Here is a 16,577-nt window from a genome sequence, read left to right as displayed (position 1 = left end):
CATGTACTCTGCTACTGAGTTACATGTACCAGTCAAATTGTTTTTTGGAAGTACACATTCATATTTTTGGCGTACGTATATTCATTGCAAACATGTAGATACGCTATCTGTTTTTGTATATTTATTGTGTATTCTCTGATTCTTTTAAACTTATTTATTGGTTTCAGAATATATTAGGGGTAAATTGTATTGATTTTTCAGATGTTGAAACAGCCTTGCATCCCTGGAATGAATCCCACTTGGTCAAGCTACATAATTATTTTTCTATATTGTGAATTAATTTGCTAATATTTTGTTAGGAATTTTTTCTTTTGTTTTTTGGTAGAACTGGGGATTTAGACTAGGAGAACTCTATCAATGAGCTACATCCCCCAGCACACCCTGATTGAAAAGAACATATATTTTATTTTGAAACAGGGTCTCACTAAGTATGTTGCCCGGGCTGGCCTTGAACATGTGATCCTCCTGCCCCAGCCTCCTGAGTAGCTGGGATTATAGATGTGCACTGCACCTGGCATTGCGAAGGAGTTTTGCATCTATATTCATGAGTGTTTCTTTTTTCCTCCTGTCCTTGTCTGGTTTGGGGTAGTTTGATACTAGTTTTATATAATGAATTGAGAATCGATCCTTCGTTTTCTGTTTTCTGGATGAGAGTGTGTATAATTCAACATTTGACGAATTCTCCAGTGAAATCATTTGGTCTCCGAGATTTCTTTGGGGGCACTTTTTTAATACTCGCTGAGCTGGTGGAGGCTCATTATCAAGGCCCCTTCTCTCTGTGCCTCTGACACCCTCTGGGCAGGGCTATTGGGACAGCTCATAGCAGTCTCAGGGGGCAGGAGCCTGGCACAGCTTGGTGGGGCCACAGTGTTTCTGTGGGATTTGGCTGGAACAGAGCAGTTGTCTGAGCGTTTCCTCTCTTCTGAGGCTGCCCCTTCCTGTTCCTCGGGCTTTGTCTCTAGCCTCTGGCATGTCTGGGCTGCCAGCTTCTTCACTCTAGTCTGGGACATATGAGGCTGGAAGAAATGGGGGAACCCCAGCCTGGCACTCCTCCATCCCAGGTCCCTCACCAGTCTGCCTTCTTGCTCCCCGCTTCCAGAGTCCTTTTGTGGGTGCTCAGTGGGAAGGATAGGGAAAGGTGCTTTCACTCCCCTTTCCTGGAATTAGAAGTTCTGCACCCTTTTTTAGAGGTCCTAGTGTGGTTCTGTCTTCAGGGATATATCCTGTCCACCAGGTCCTCGCTTGGGGTTTTTCTGGGCTGGTTTTTGGAGTTAGGCTTCCTTCCTGTTCAGTATGACTCTTTGGGATTTTGTCTCAATTGCCCAGTGTCGGCCTCCTTGTCCTCAGCCCCCTCTGTCACAGCAGTCAGGAAGGAAGGAGGGTCTTCCTCTTTCTTCCTCTGGTGAGCCCAGAGGGCAGCCTTTTGCTGGCTACTCAAGGCCCGTCTTTTTCTGTGCTAGCGATGGATCCCAGGGACTGTGGGCAAACAAGTGCTCTACATCAAGCTGTAAGAAGCCTGCGTGCCTCCCTTCTTACTTCAATCTTCTCTCTTCCGTTTTGCCACGTGTCCTATTTCCCCTGTTCTTCTTCAAACCCAGTGAACCTGGTGAGGGCTCCCATTCTGCGAACGTGGGTTGTGGCTCTGCTTGTCCAACTTCCCGAACCACCTCCCTTGCTTGGGTGCTCAGCCTTCCAAGGGCGTGCCCATCGGCTACAGCCTGAAGGAAGGCTTTGGTGGCATTTGCTGAATTCTGCTTGCCGCCTGCTCTTCTTCCCCTGATGCTCTGCGGCTGATCTGTACAGAAATAGCAATGCCTAGAGCATCGTCTCTGTGCTCAGCGGCACCTTGGCCCAGGTCTCTGGGGAGAGCTGGGCTGAAGCACAGGGCTTGGCCCCAGCCCTCTTCGCTGACATTTCCCAAGTCTGTATCTGAGTCTTGGAATTTTATCACACATGGCAGGTGATGTGGTCCAGGAACCTAAAGCACGCACAGGCTGAGGTTAAACAGGTCTGCCCATGTGCATTTACACAGAGGAGGTGATGGCACCGAGGGGTGGGTCTCAGCCCTTCAGGGCAGTGAACAATAAATCTGTCCCTGTTGTGGGTCCCTGTTCTGACCTGTCTTGAGAGAGTGAGCAGCAGACTGAGGCTGGAGGGGCCTGCGCCTCTTCCTGAGCTAGGCAGGAGCTGATGGCTCTAGTTTTTTGTAGCTTTCATAATTGATATTTAAACATTGGAATGTCATTGCTTCACCTCTTAATAAAACCATGACTGAATTTAGCCAAGTACAGACTGGAAATGGATGTGGTACCCTGTTAATCATTAAAATCTGTTTTCTTTCTATGGAATCTACACCAGCCACATGTGCTTGGCCCTTTGGTCTACTCTTTACAATCGGAAAAACAATGTCCAATTAGTGGCGGAACCAGGGTTTCAGAGCAGGGTTTCTTTACTGCTGCTTCTGTATCTTCCCACTTCACACAGATTCCTTAGGATATAGAAGCATAGAATTTTACAGCTGGTGGGAGCTTAGGAATCATGTAAGAACAGACTTTGGGGTTACACCACATGAGCTTTAAGAGTACAGATAAAGGTTACATATCCACAGTGGTCCTCATTTTCAGGTTGCTCATTCATTTTAGTTTCGGGTGTCATTAACACAACAGAGCAAGTGTTAAATTCTTTTGAGCAGTCTTTGCCAGTTTGACTTTCCAGGTATACTCTACTCAGGCAGTTTCTTTTGAAAACTGAGGACCTCAGCTCCTCCCTGATGACATTATGAGCTAGTCCTGTCCCAGTTTGTATTTTAGTGTTACCAGCTCAGTGTACCTAGATGATCATCTTAGTCAGATCCACGCTTTCTGTAAATTTGCTCATTTTTAACAGTGAACACTTATTAGGGATTTTGATTGTGGCCAATGACTTGAAGACAGAGGTATTTTGGGAACAAAGGTATATGCAACAAGCGCTATTCCCACTTAAGTGAGATCTGAAACAGAATGTTTTCTTTGTGTTCTTTTTGTGAAGTTGGATGAAAACGAAGGCCAGAAAGCAAACTGGTATGCTTTGTTATTACTATTTTTTTGGTAATTATATTATAGACAGAGATCATGGAACTGCTGCTAATGAGGCGGAGTAATTTACTTAGCATCTGGCTGACTGCTGAGCTGGCAGTGTTGGGCCTTTGGATCCATGTTTCATGCTGTTGCAGGCGTTGGTCCATTTGAAGTTGAGCGTAAATATTAGATATGTTGGCTCATGTTTCTCTAGCCTTTCTCACCCTCTCTTTGTACCTTCCTGAGGCTGTTTTTCTGCCTGAAGTATGAATTGAAATATGTAGAATTATTTTCCTTGTTACTCAGACATTTCCTCACTTAGGGGAAGAGAGAGCCAAGCTCCACATTCTGACTCCCAGGCCATTACGGCCCCTTCCCTTTCCCTGGCCTGTATTTGCAAGCCCGCCATCAGTTTTAGTGCCACAATTGGCTTAAAAAAGGCTTAAGAAGAGTAACTATGAAGCACAAAACATAATTACTTTTCAGCCTTGTTTTCGCATAGCTTTCTAGGACTATGTGATGCTGTTGAAAACTAATGTCTACTTTTAACAGTTCCCTGAGCAAATGAACCTGCCCCAAGTAGAAATTAGCTATTTATTATTTAGGTATTGAAAATATCCATTTTTCTAATAGTGTAAATTAAATGTCAAGAGACACATGAAACGCTTTCTTCTTTTCAAAAGACAGGAACTGTCAGGGTGAACTGCTTTCTTCTAGTAAACTAGTCTCAATTTTGTGCAATGAAGAGTTAGACTTTTCAGATATATTTTATTTTCCTTGATTAAAAAAGAAAGGGAAAGCCATATTCTTATAGTCTGTGGAGAAATCCTTGTCTGTCTCTCTGCTCAAATGTATTCCCTAAATCTAGAGAATGTGCATTTTTGTCATGAATTCAGAGCTTCCAGAAAAACAATGGAATATACCCCCTTTGTGCTATAAAAACCCATCACCACTGTCCTGGGAGCTGGGATGATATGTTTTCTGTAACAGGTGCAGTTACATAACAGGAGGGAGTACAGTTAAGTAAACGATGTCATATCAGTTTGAAAGTACTGGTACTGAGTGAGCATGGAGAAGGAGAATGTCTACAACCAAAAGACCACCCTGTCCCCTTTCAGGAGTAAAAGCAGTATATGCACAAGAATACACATAGGTCTGTGTGAAGTACAGGTAAGGTCCCTGAGTCCCAGCACGATTCCCAGATGACCACACGCTGCTATTTCAGCCATTGCGAATGGGAAAGCACTTTGATTTGAGGCTGTAGTCCTCCTGGCCCTCTTTCTCCCAGGCCTTCTGTACCCTGTGAGTGAAAAGCCTCAGCTGGTGGAAATGGATGAGTGCAGGTTCCTCCTGCATGGGAGGCAGGAGGCAGGGTGGTAACGATGATGATGGTGGTGAAGGACCTCAGAGGTACATTGTGAATTTTTTGTGTTGTGTGGGGTAACCAGTTGAAATTATATCCTGATGAAAAGTTTTTTCAGCTTTTAGGAAACACACCTTCTTCCCTTTTAGGTGTTATTTGTTCCTATTATAAAAATAGTATAATCACATTACTTTCATAACAGAGTCTTTGGGGGAAGACGAATAATTTCTGATCCTAACATAACATGGTCATCTTTGGCATTCGGTGTATTTGCTAATAGTTTTTTAATGATGTACATTTTTTGTTGTTTATTTCTTGTGACCTCCATCCTACTTCTTCCCTACCCCTCCATCAAGATGCCTCCGGATTGATAGAGCCTGGTTCAAATGCTGGTTCTTGCGCTTAAAGCTGGGGGCCTTAGGAAAGTCTATTAACTTTGCAAAGCCTCATTTCCTCACCTGTAAAATGGAGATATTATCTACTTCACAAATTATTATGAAAAATAAATGAGATGGTGTATTTAAACTTATTTATGTACCCAATTTGCCACTTGGCTCATGGTGAAATGGGACAGTCTATATTTATATTTTATATATACACACATTCATATAATTTATGTGTATGTATATATGCATAAATGTGTATATGTGTAGATAAATAATGTCTTTTGACTTTTTTAAAATTGAAAAATCTGAGTTTTATTCCCAAGTAAATTCAAGACATTTTAAAGATGCCTGTGGAAAACTAGTCATCATAATTGGATGCCTGGTATTAATGACTGTGTGAAGGTAGATAGAAGACTTTAGTTCAAAGAAACAAATGATTACTGGTGATGATGTAGACGTTAACAGAATGTTGTAATTAATGAATCTGTTGATTGGTTTTCCTTGTTGTGGCTTGTTTAACCTTTGAAATATGTTATTAGAAAAGGAATGCTATTTTTAAATGACACTAACCTCATCAAAGCTGCCTGTAATGTTCTTATTTTATGGTTATAATAAACATTTTATGGGATAAAATTTGTACTTTAGTCCTTTCAGGAGAAAACCAAGAGAGAATTTTCAAGTGAGTTTCCTATTTTTCTTGGTCTAAGTCACTCTGTAGTTTAAATTTTAAATCTTAAGTTTTGGGCTTGATTCAAAAGCTAGAAGGATATGAGGTGTTTTGTTTTGTTTTTTGGAGGGAGGGGTTTATGGGGATTAAACCTAGGGCATCAAAAAAGCCTTTAAAAATTTTCTAGCTCTGTTGTTAATGTATTGAGTGATTTAAATCTTAGCAAAAATCTTTAAGTTTTGAGACTTTGACTTTAATACAAGTTGTGTATTTTAGAAGATAGTAGATACTTGTTTTTGCATGAATGTTTAAAAGTATTCAAGCACATTTTATCTCATATGCTATTCTGGGTGTATTTTTAGGGTGGAATTAATAAGTCTTTAGTTTTCATTTTAAGGTTTTTTTCTTTTATGTATTTAAAATAGACTATGTTTGGTACTTACATATAAAGGGAAGAAAAATAGTGATTTTGGTTTTTCATGGATAGTTAATGATAAAACCTTTTTCAAAAAGGATTTCAGTTTTCATTTTATTTTATATGTAATCAGATCTTAAGCTATAAAATTTCAATTTAATGTCTAAACTCATGTTGAGGCTTGAGTTTATTGGTTTTAATTATGAATCATATTATGGCCAGTTCATCCATTTAAGACGAATTTAAGTGCAAAGAGAAAACTAATGGCCATCCTTTTGCATTCCTGTATTTCAGATTTTAAATAACTGAAGTGACGGGGAGAAAAAAAGAAACTGGATTAGCCTCTGTTTAATTTTTGTAATTTTGAAGAAAATTTATGAACTATGGAAACTGTGACTACCGTCAAGATACACATACCCATGAACTTATTATTTTACATGAAAGTTGAATTGCTAACATAATTCACAGGAACAGCTTTCCTAATAACTTTTCTTCACGCTAAACAAATTAAAAATAATAAAATTGGAGCTCCTATTTTGAGACAAACCTGACTGCATAGTAGAGATTATTTTTCTTTTACAGGGTAAAGAATTTTCCATTGCATTTCCCTTTGGCTTAGAATCAATTGCAATAGTGTTTGAAATGAGAGAAGTGTAATTACTGTGAGGTTTAACCAAGGTTCTTTGCCTATTAGAAGAAACTTAGCAGGACCAACCCTGTTTCCCCCTTTGGTTTATTTAGAAGACTTGCACTATCTGCCAGATGCTGCTTCCTAACCAGTGCAGTTACGCATCACACCAGAGAATCCATCAGCACAAATCTCCCTACACCTGCCCTGAGTGTGGGGCCATCTGCAGGTCGGTGCACTTCCAGACCCACGTCACCAAGAACTGTCTGCACTACACGCGGAGAGTTGGTTTTCGGTTAGTATATTGTTCACTTATGTGTAAGTTCAGCTCGTACACTTACAACTACACTGCTGTTTGAGTGGTCTGAGCTGATACCTCGATTAACAGGTCCTAGTTGGTTTGTAGTAGAGTTGGTCTGTTTAAATCCTTTCAACATTGGCCCTTCTGTTCCACACAAAACTGAGGAAGAGGGCCCTTCTTGTAGCCAAAGTGTATGTCTTGTAGCCAAAATGCACACGTATGGAGGTTTGGCTTTGATTGACTTTCTTTCTGCACCCTTTAAACATACTTTCATTGTCACATTCCCCACATTTTAACCCCTGCAAAAATATGCATTTCTGCACCTCTAAACACTTCTGCTTTGCTAGGGAAGATAGAAATGGTATGATGGTTGGTTACTTTATCCACATTGAGGGATCTGGTATACGTCCTTTTCTAACATTGCTCTTTTTGGAAGGGATTTCCATTTCAAATGACCTTCTCTTCCCTTCCTTCTCTTTTACCTGAGTCTAGGTTTTCCCTTTGTCTCTTTTATGTATCATAACTATGGTCCCTTTCACTGTCTCTGAAGATTCCCAGATGTGTTATTTTACAACATCTGGCAAATTCAAGGCTAGTTTAGAGAGTGTTGAGTGATGAGGTACTTTATTCTCTACTTCATGACCTTCTAAAATGCATTCATGTGCTATATTTTATTTCGATTTGATTAAAATTTCCCAAGTGAACTTGTCATTGATAAGTGTCTTTATTAATAGAGGTATTACTGTATTGTATGTTTATCTTAACATTAGTTATTTGGTAGCTTTAATAATGGACTGTTAATATGCGGTAGGTTTTTTTTTTTTTTTTTTTTTTAGTTGTAATCCAGTTGTATTTTATAGAAACAAGGTCTAGTTGGTATGATTGTATGATTTTACTTTATTTAAACTTGGGTTTTGGTATCATTGGTTCCTGGGTGGCTTTCCCCATATTTTCTAATACTAAAATATGAGGCTGGCTTTCCATTTTCAGCTCATGCCTTCAAATTTTTAGTGCACAAATACTTTATTTTTTTAAAGAGAGAGAGGAGAGAGAGAGAGAGAGAGAGAGAGAGAGAGAGAGAGAGAGAGAGAGAGAGAGAGAATTTTTAAATATTTATTTTTCAGTTCTCGGCAGACACAACGTCTTTGTTTGTATGTGGTGCTGAGGATCGAATCCGGGCCGCACGCATGCCAGGCGAGCGCGCTACCGCTTGAGCCACATCCCTAGCCCAGTGCACAAATATTTTATTGATTGGATCTATCCTGTTAGGAAATTTTTGGTTTAGAAATCAAGAAACCAGGGTTTTTTTTTTTTTTTTGTATCAGTTTTGTCCATAAACTGATTGTATACAAATTCATGTATTCTCTCTGTGCTGCAGAGAACAAACTGGGGGAGTACCTGCCTTTAGTGGCTCGGGATTTTATAGAGCTAAATAAGATACTCAGGTCCCTGTTTCCACAAGTCCATGCAGGCTTACCCTTTGTCCTTATCATCACGTTTTGAAACTCTTAGTGGACCCTGCATGTAGAGTAGAAAGTTCCCCGCCACTTCTACGGGTGCTGTTGATTCTCTCGTCTAGACTCCTCTCAAACTTTTCCCTTCTCCCTCTGATATGATGAAAGCAAACCTAGATGGAGCGGACAAGGAAGGAGCTGCTTCTTGTATGTTTTGTAAGTTAAAATGCTCCTCATGCAGCCTGAAAGCAGTCACTTGTTTTGGAAAAGACATTCAGCTTTGCTTTTGCCCCATCTTTAGAGTTGCTTAAATGTGGTGCTTTGAATAACAGAGTTCCAATTTTTGTTAAAAGTTTTGTGTTAAGTATAGATGACCTTTCCTCTACCCTGGACTTGAGGATTTGTGAACTGTAAAAATATTCTGTTTGTTTATTTTGAAGTTTAATTTGTGTTTATTTCTTCTCTAGAAGAGAAATAAAGTTTCTTTTCTTGCTGTTGTACATAATGGTCCATTCTGATGTTTGCCTGGTTTGGCCCTGCTGTGCCTCTCTCTCCTTTTTGGCTCATGGCTAATTGTTTTCAACTTGTTATCTGTAGCCAGAGAAGCTGCTCAGGTGGTTCCCAGGCCTTCCTTTGTTTTGTTTTTTCCTCCCTGGATGAAGGCCTGCGGGCACCACCAGCCTCACTCTCTTTCTTCTTGCTCATGTTGCATCTCCTGAATACTGAGGGGTCACCCTGGCTCCTGGTAACTTGATAAATATTGAATATGGATAAAAGTCAAGTATTTTTCTGCCTCCCAAAACATTGGCTTTACATCTTACAAGGGGATTATTATAGGATTACATTAAACATTTAAAAAATATTCAAAAAATAAAGAACCTTGATTGGTACCCAGCATATAAAAGACGTCGGGTATACAAATATTTCTCAATAGATAGGATTTTCAGTAGCGTTGTAAAACTATGAGCCCTTTAAATTCTGTTTCTTTTAGCCTGTCTCATTTGCATTCCCTATTGATTTCGGTTGCCCTGAACCTCTCTGTCCCCTCTGGGCAGAGGCTTTACAACATTGTCCTTTCTTAGGACTTTAAACATGCCCTGCTTTTTTTCTTAAGGAGGACTTCCCCTTCACCTCTATAATACTTTTTGGACTGAGTCATTGCCACTTTCTCCTGTCTCAAAAAATGCCACCTGTAGTTTAGATACTTAACTTCTTCATACTTTCTATAAATTAAACCTTCTAGTCCCACTGACTTCATGGGATTAAGCTTTTATCTTTGCTCCTTTTTGTCTTTCCTTGGTGTTTTGCATTTTGAACACCACCTTCCTACATCTGATGGGAAGATCTTTATTTGAGGTTTATGGCATAGTGTATTCTTGGTTTTCATTAGTAACCCATCTTCCTGTTTGACAGTCTCCCCCTTTCCTTGGGATCATAGACTTCTAGAGTGGGTAAGAAGTAAGACTGATATATTCCAATGCTTGTCATTTAACACACGAACAACTGGCCCACAGAGGAACATTAACCTATTCAAGATAACACAGTAAGTTAACCCAAAAGAATCTGAGTATGTTGGGTGACTCCTCTTTTGCTTAAGATTACAGTTCCAGTAGATAGCATAGCGAAGATTTCCTTCTATTCTCCTGTTGTTAGTAATGTTTTTAGTGCCTGTGTTGCTGAACATTATGCCTTAAGACATTGAAAATGCTAATGCATTAATTACAACTTAAATTCTTGTAAAACCAAGATGGCATGATTTATTGAACACGTATAATTCACACCATGCCACGTCTGAGTGACTTTAGAAGCATTTTCCTCTATTTGGAAGGGAGCTAAGAATAGAGATGTCTTAGGTTATTAGAAGTCCCTGGGCACTGCTTCTTGGATGGTGGGCCCTATCTGAGCCTTCCTCCCCCCAGGTGACTCACGTATACATGTCCAGGAACACGTGTTCAGTTGCATTTGAGGTATATCTTTGGAGATTCCTAAGGGTCTACAGCGAGACCACTCTTAACTGGTTTCCAGTTATGAACAAAGAAGACTCTGCCATCATGTGGGAGGAGTTGTAAGTGTTGTTGAGAGTCCTTGTGTGAAAAAGATGAGGTAAGGGAGAAATGTTTCTTAATTTTATAGTTTGTTTCTGTGGGGTTAAATTGAGCAGGGAATGAGCTAGTTGTCAAATTATTTAGAAATTCAAGAAGTAAAGCCAGGCACAGTTGTTGTGTGTCTATAAAACCGTCTACTTTGGGAGGCTTAGGTGGGAGGATTGCAAGTTCAAAGGCCGCCTGTGCAATTTAATGAGACACTGTCTCACAATAAAGGACCTGGGATATAGCTCTGGTAGAGTACCCCTGAGTTCACTTCTCACTACCCCCAAAATAAATAAATAAGTAAATAAACAAACAAACAAATAGGGAGATTATCTAGGAAGCTTTTTTTTTTTAAGAAATGCTGATTTTTCAGAAGCTTATAATTCATGTAATTTTAATAACAAATGCAGGTGTGCTCATTTATTTTCAGGAGACAGAAATTCTAGGTGGTTGACCTCCACCCTATGGTAACCCTATGGGTGACCATCCATTAACTATACAGTGTGCACTGGGAGACAGTGGCCTATGGCTTTGGGACCAGTGTTCATTGTCGCCTCTGGCCTCTGTTAAGGTGTGCAGTTTAGACTGTGGAGGTATCTTCCACTAGATATTGGGAAGGATGGGAAACCCTAGTCCCTGGTGCCTTGGAAGTCCTCCTCAAAGGCAGGAGTCATGGCGTCTTGCTGTGTTCCTGGGTCTTGACCTGGTTGTCATAGTCTGTTAGTCTCAAAATAGTCTGGAGTAGGGACATCATTTCTAGAAATTGTAAAGATGCTCAAAAAACTCACTTGAGTTTCTTTTTTTTTTTTTTTTCATGATCTTTCCTCTTAATCATGTAGAAATAAGTTTAATCTGGTGAAAACAGAGAAAAACAAAATACCTCCAAAAAGCCATTGGAAACCCAAAGGGGCCATAAAATAGGTTCCTTTTACCCAGTTCTTCAACAGCAAAGTCACGTGTGTTTAGTGCTCTGTGCTAACGACTGTGTTGTTTTTCTGACAGATGTGTACATTGCAATGTTGTGTACTCTGATGTGGCTGCACTGAAGTCTCACATTCAAGGCTCTCACTGTGAAGTCTTCTACAAGTGCCCTATCTGCCCAATGGCGTTTAAGTCTGCCCCGAGTACACATTCCCACTCCTATACACAGCATCCTGGCATCAAGATAGGAGAACCAAAGTAAGTCACGCTGACTTCTCATGTTTACTCCGATGCTGAAATAGTCATTTAGAGGAGGTGATTGTTCTCTCAATGACATTTAAGATATAAACATTTATTCAGCAATGCTGATTTTGATGCTCTATGAATACAAATCATAGCTCACCCAAACCTTTCTGTTTTTTCCAGGTAAAGTCCTTGTCCAAAAATGTCACTTACTATTCATGTTCTTTCACAAATTTTTGCTAAACAAGCAAATACTTATTTTATTCTTAAGATGATTTCAACTTCTAGGAAAATAGTAACAACACCACCAACCTCTCCACTTTAAAATTTTACACAGTTTTTATAGGATACACTTTTCCCAGTAATGTTTATAAAATGAAGTCAACAGAAGACATTGGTTACTGAACTTAATTCCAGAGCCAGCATAAGTCCTTGATGAGTAGAATTAAAGTTTGTTTTTGCCTTCACCTCACTCTTCATTTTACTGATTGTTGCTTTGTGGAGTAATAGTGGAGTGGCCTTCAGCAGAGGGGGCCTCCTGCCCACAGGAGAGAAGGAATTCTACCACGGGCCGGCTGCATAGCTTTTGACTGTTGCTTTCTTGTCTTGATTGTTATTTTCTCTCCTCTAAAGTGGGGGTAATGCTTACATTCCAGCGTCTGTAGAAGAAGATGAGATGATATATCTGAAAAATGTGTAGCTTGGAGCTGTGGTTATAGCTCGGTGGTAGAGCGCTTGCCCAGCATGTATGAGGCTGGGTTCTAAGCCTCAGCAATATATAAGAATTAAAACAACAAAAAAAAATGTAACTCATGGGTCCTGTGTGGCGATTGCAGTAGGCTCTAAGCATTTGTTCCTTCCTGCATGGCTCTGCCCCTTGTGGACACGGCACTGGATTATATGCTTCTGGTTGTGTTCGTTTTATTCCTGAATTCATTTGCAATGTAGAGTTTGCTAATTACATGAAGCTGGATTTGCTGTTCAAATAATTTTTTTTTAAAAAATATTTTAATATTTTTAATATTTTAATAGTTGTTAATGAACCTTTATTTTATTTATTTATTTACTTATTTGTATGTATTTGGTGCTGAGAATTGAACTCAGTGCCTCACACATGCTTGGCAAATGCTCTACCATTGAGCTACACCCCACCCCCATTGGTGTATTTTTGCCCATAACTGCTTATCAAGGAATTATTGTGGAGAAAATGCAGGTATGTGATATAATATCTGTATTTTTTTCTCTCCCTATTATATCTAGTTTTTATTATAGTATTTAGTTTTGGGAAAATGTTATTGAATACTTAGAGATAACTGTTTGCTAAAAAAATGTTAAAATATGATTTTATACTAATAGGACTTTTACTTTGATCTTTTGTATATTGATTCTCAGAGTGAAATCAGTTGCAAATTCGAGGATCTGTGTGCATGTTGAGATGTTGACTATGAAGATGGGGATTAGTGAATGTTAGCATCTTCGGTGTTGATAAAAATAAAACTTCTGGGCACTAATGCAACCTTTTTCTCACCTGAATATAGTTATTTGATTCTCTGTTCAAATAAATGAAACTTTGTTTGAAATCTGGCACAGTAGTTTTAACCTGAAAATATAGGGCAGCAGATGTTAAAATAAGCTAAAATAGTATTTCTCAAATTTTAGTACAGTAGTCACTCTACTTCCTGCATCTGCCATTTTATTTTCTTTGTCTTAGTATCAGCCATGGTCTAAAAATATTAAATGGAAATTCTAGAAATAAACAATTTATAAAGACTCTCCCACCATCCTGCTTTGTCAGGACACAAATCATCCTTTTATTCAGTGTGACCACACTGTGTATGCTGCTGGCCTGTTTGTCACTGGTGACAAGCTTGGTTAGTAGATGGACTTTGGTGGAAGGTGCACCACAGTTAGGTAACCTTTGTGGCCAGGTAACCTTTGTTTTTCTTAATAATGGACCTAAAGCCCAGATACAGTGATACTGGCAATTCAGATATGCCAAAGAGAAGCCATAAAGTGCTACCTTTAAATAAAAAGGGGTGAAAGTTTTTGACCTTAATAGGGAAAGAAAATAAAAATCTTAAGTTAAGGTTGCTAAGGTCTACCATGAGAACAAATCTTCTGTTTGTGAAATTATGAAGGAAAAATGTATTAGTGCTAGTTTTGCTGTTGTCCATCAAACGTTATAGCCACAATGTGTGATAAGCACTGTTAAGAGAGAAAAGCAATAAACTATAGGGCTTGGTACTACCTGAGGCTTTCAGGCATCCACCAGGCATCTTGGAACATTGTACCTGGTGGGTAAAGAGAAGAGGCTACTGTATTGCTTAGGAAGAAATTATTCCCATATTTTCTTAAATAGATTTACTACCATGATACTTTCATAAGTACAGGCCTAAAATTGGTTATAAACTATTGTGGTTTAAACTATAAAACTAAAACAAATTTGCAGATGAAATGGCAAACAAAACTCACACACCAATGAAGTGTAAGTTAGTATTAGTTTGATGTGTGGCCGGGCTGGGCTGTGTTGTCTTTGCTTGCAGCCTGTCTATAGCAAAGGGTGCTGCTGATGTAGCTCCGAGGGGCTTGTGGGCCTGTGTGACCAGAGCCTGAGACAGTGTTTCCCTTGCCACCTGCTCCAGTTCCAACCACTGTGAAACTTCTCATCCTGCAGTCGCTTGGCCTACATTTGACCCAAAAGCTTTATTTTGGCATTAAGTTCAAAATGAGTAAGTAGTCCCTACTCCAAAGGAAATTTGAGCCTGAAATCTTCCAGCAGTGTTTAGTTGACAGGTGGTTATGCAAATGATCTAAAATCACACACAATTTGCACTATTTCTTAATGATTAGTTCTGAAATAATTCCTACTATATTTAGTGAATACATGGGTATTTGAAAATACTCCATAAAAGCCTGCAACCCTAGCACCTCAATTTGAAAAGCACAATTCAGGATTTTATTTTTATTTTTATTTATTTTTTTAATTTAATTTGTTATATATAACAACAGAATGCCTTACAATACATATTACATGTATAGAGCACAATTTTTTTTTTTTATCTCGGGTTGTACACAAAGTAGAGTCACATTCTTTGTAGCTTCATACATGTACTTAGGGTAGTGATAACCATCACATTCCACTGTCTTTCTAACCCCATGCCCCCTTCCTTCCCCTCCATCCCCTTCCTGCAGGATTTTGACCTCACCACACTTACACAGTGTTCACTGAGTGCCAGGGCTGCTGGAAGCCTGTTGCTTCTTGCTTTTCAGTTTATGGGCAGGCGTATGTCTCTGTTTTCTAAAAGGAACCTTTGGACACCCCTTAATCTTCTCTGGATTATTCAAGATGCATTTTCAGTGTTGACCTCTGTATTTTGTAGGGATAAAATTTCATCTTTTAATTTTTCCTTGACATCTGATTAACTGCAGTTTCTTTTACTGTGCTTTCCTTTTATTTGCTATTTCTAAATGTATATCAGTGGAGAAACGAGAACTCCAAAGTTTAGAATTATATAAGAGACAGAATTTTTACCAAGACATAAAGACAAGTCAGGTTAGGATATCGGCATGGTAGAGGACTACGCAGGTCTCAGAAACAGCTGAATTTGAACCATGGCCCTGGGTTTATTTAACATGAAGCAAACTATCTAATCTAAGTGTCAGCATGCCACCTGGGAACTGGCATGAGTGTAAATCCACCTAGCCTGGGTATGGGGGTCAGGTGTGTGATGTGCACTTCCCATTGGTGGGATCAGTCAATGGTAATGTGGGGTTTATGGCAACAGTTTCAAGGCTTAGAGTCCTTTATGCATTTATGTCTTTACACCTAGTTCAAGTGTAACACAGTGTTCCGGGGAGTTTGGGCTATTGTAAATTTGACCTGAATGAGAACATTTGGGTTTAGCTTTCTGTTCTTTTCTTTTTCCCTCCCTGCCTCCCTTTCTTCTCTCCTCTTCTCCCCTTTCCTCCCCTCTGTGTTATGGTATAGTTAGTCCTGCCATTTGCATGGCTTCCCAAGCTCTTCACAACTCAGTAGCACCCTCCCTTTCACTCTGGGGACCCGTCACACCAGGGTTCTCTCTGTCCCCTCATGCTGCGCAGGTGCAGAGTTCCCTTAGCACCAAGGAGACCTTCCCTGTCTGAAAGCCTCTCCCACCCTTGCCTGGCACACTGTCTCCCTGGGGCTTCTTGGTTATTGTTGGAAAGTTGGCTCCATCTTTATGGTCCATCCCTAAAAATCATGCCTGTGAACTTTGTGGTACCTTTATTTATTTTTCTAAATGTTAGCAGCAGTTGGTAATAGTTTCAGTCCTGCAACAGCGTGGGGAGTATTTACTAGAACTTATGCATCCCCTTCACCCAGGTTCCTTGGTTGTTTTCATTTACAGTATTTGGTCCTTCCCATTGTTCTCGTATCCTGTCACCCCTCATGTTTAGGAGGTTGGGCATCATGACCTAAATGCTTCTTTGTGTTCCATTCCCCCCCTGGAAAGGACACTCATGTCAGCCCTTTTCACAAGCCGCTCTCAGGAAGCAGGTGTTGAGTACAGTGTCTTCCAGTTCTTAGATGGCCGTCAGTGTATTTTTCTTTTCATGTCCAAGATCCTAATCTGGGTACGCCCTTTGGATTTAGTTGTTTCTTCCCCGGCCTCCATCTGGAATAGTTGCTCAGATACCCTCCTACTGGCCCCATGCCATGGCCATCCAGAAGGGATCACAGTCCTGCCTGTCGTCCTGGGGATGACCTGCCGGCCCTCGGCTGTTTTCTCACAGCTGGCCCAGGACGTGCACTCTTGCAGGAATGCTTCAGAAGGGATTCTGTGTTCGCCTGCGCAGGCCACGTTCACCTGTCCTGCTCCTTAGTGCTGATGTGGCCTTCCCCGTCTCCCGGCCCCTCCACTGTCATGTCACCACATCTCTCTGTGCTCTGTAGTATTTTGTGGGAGGTATTCCAGTACCATCCTGACCACTTGATCCTCAGGTGACTCAGAAATATGCTAAGTGAATGACCTCATTTTATACTTTCCTTGTTAGTAAGTATGAGACAACAACT

At 40.0% G+C, this 16,577-nt stretch overlaps 1 protein-coding gene across 10 annotated transcripts in view; it reads left to right on the top strand.

Annotated features, from left to right (window-relative positions):
* Window positions 1-16,577, top strand: part of Znf532 (zinc finger protein 532) — a 105,610-nt gene that overhangs the window by 52,602 nt on the left and 36,431 nt on the right. For 8 of the 10 annotated variants that reach the window (XM_026393184.2, XM_026393176.2, XM_026393182.2 and 5 more), the window contains 2 exons: window positions 6,629-6,810; window positions 11,363-11,539. The exons of the other annotated variants lie outside the window; for them this stretch is intronic. In XM_026393184.2, the coding sequence (XP_026248969.2) occupies window positions 6,629-6,810; window positions 11,363-11,539 (359 nt within the window). The remainder of the gene's footprint in view (window positions 1-6,628; window positions 6,811-11,362; window positions 11,540-16,577) is intronic. 10 annotated transcript variants of the gene reach the window in all.

Source organism: Urocitellus parryii, chromosome 13 (genome assembly GCF_045843805.1).
Source record: "Urocitellus parryii isolate mUroPar1 chromosome 13, mUroPar1.hap1, whole genome shotgun sequence".
Taxonomy (NCBI): domain Eukaryota; kingdom Metazoa; phylum Chordata; class Mammalia; order Rodentia; family Sciuridae; genus Urocitellus; species Urocitellus parryii.
Note: the sequence above shows the minus strand (reverse complement) of the source record. Positions and strands in the feature narration are given on the sequence as shown.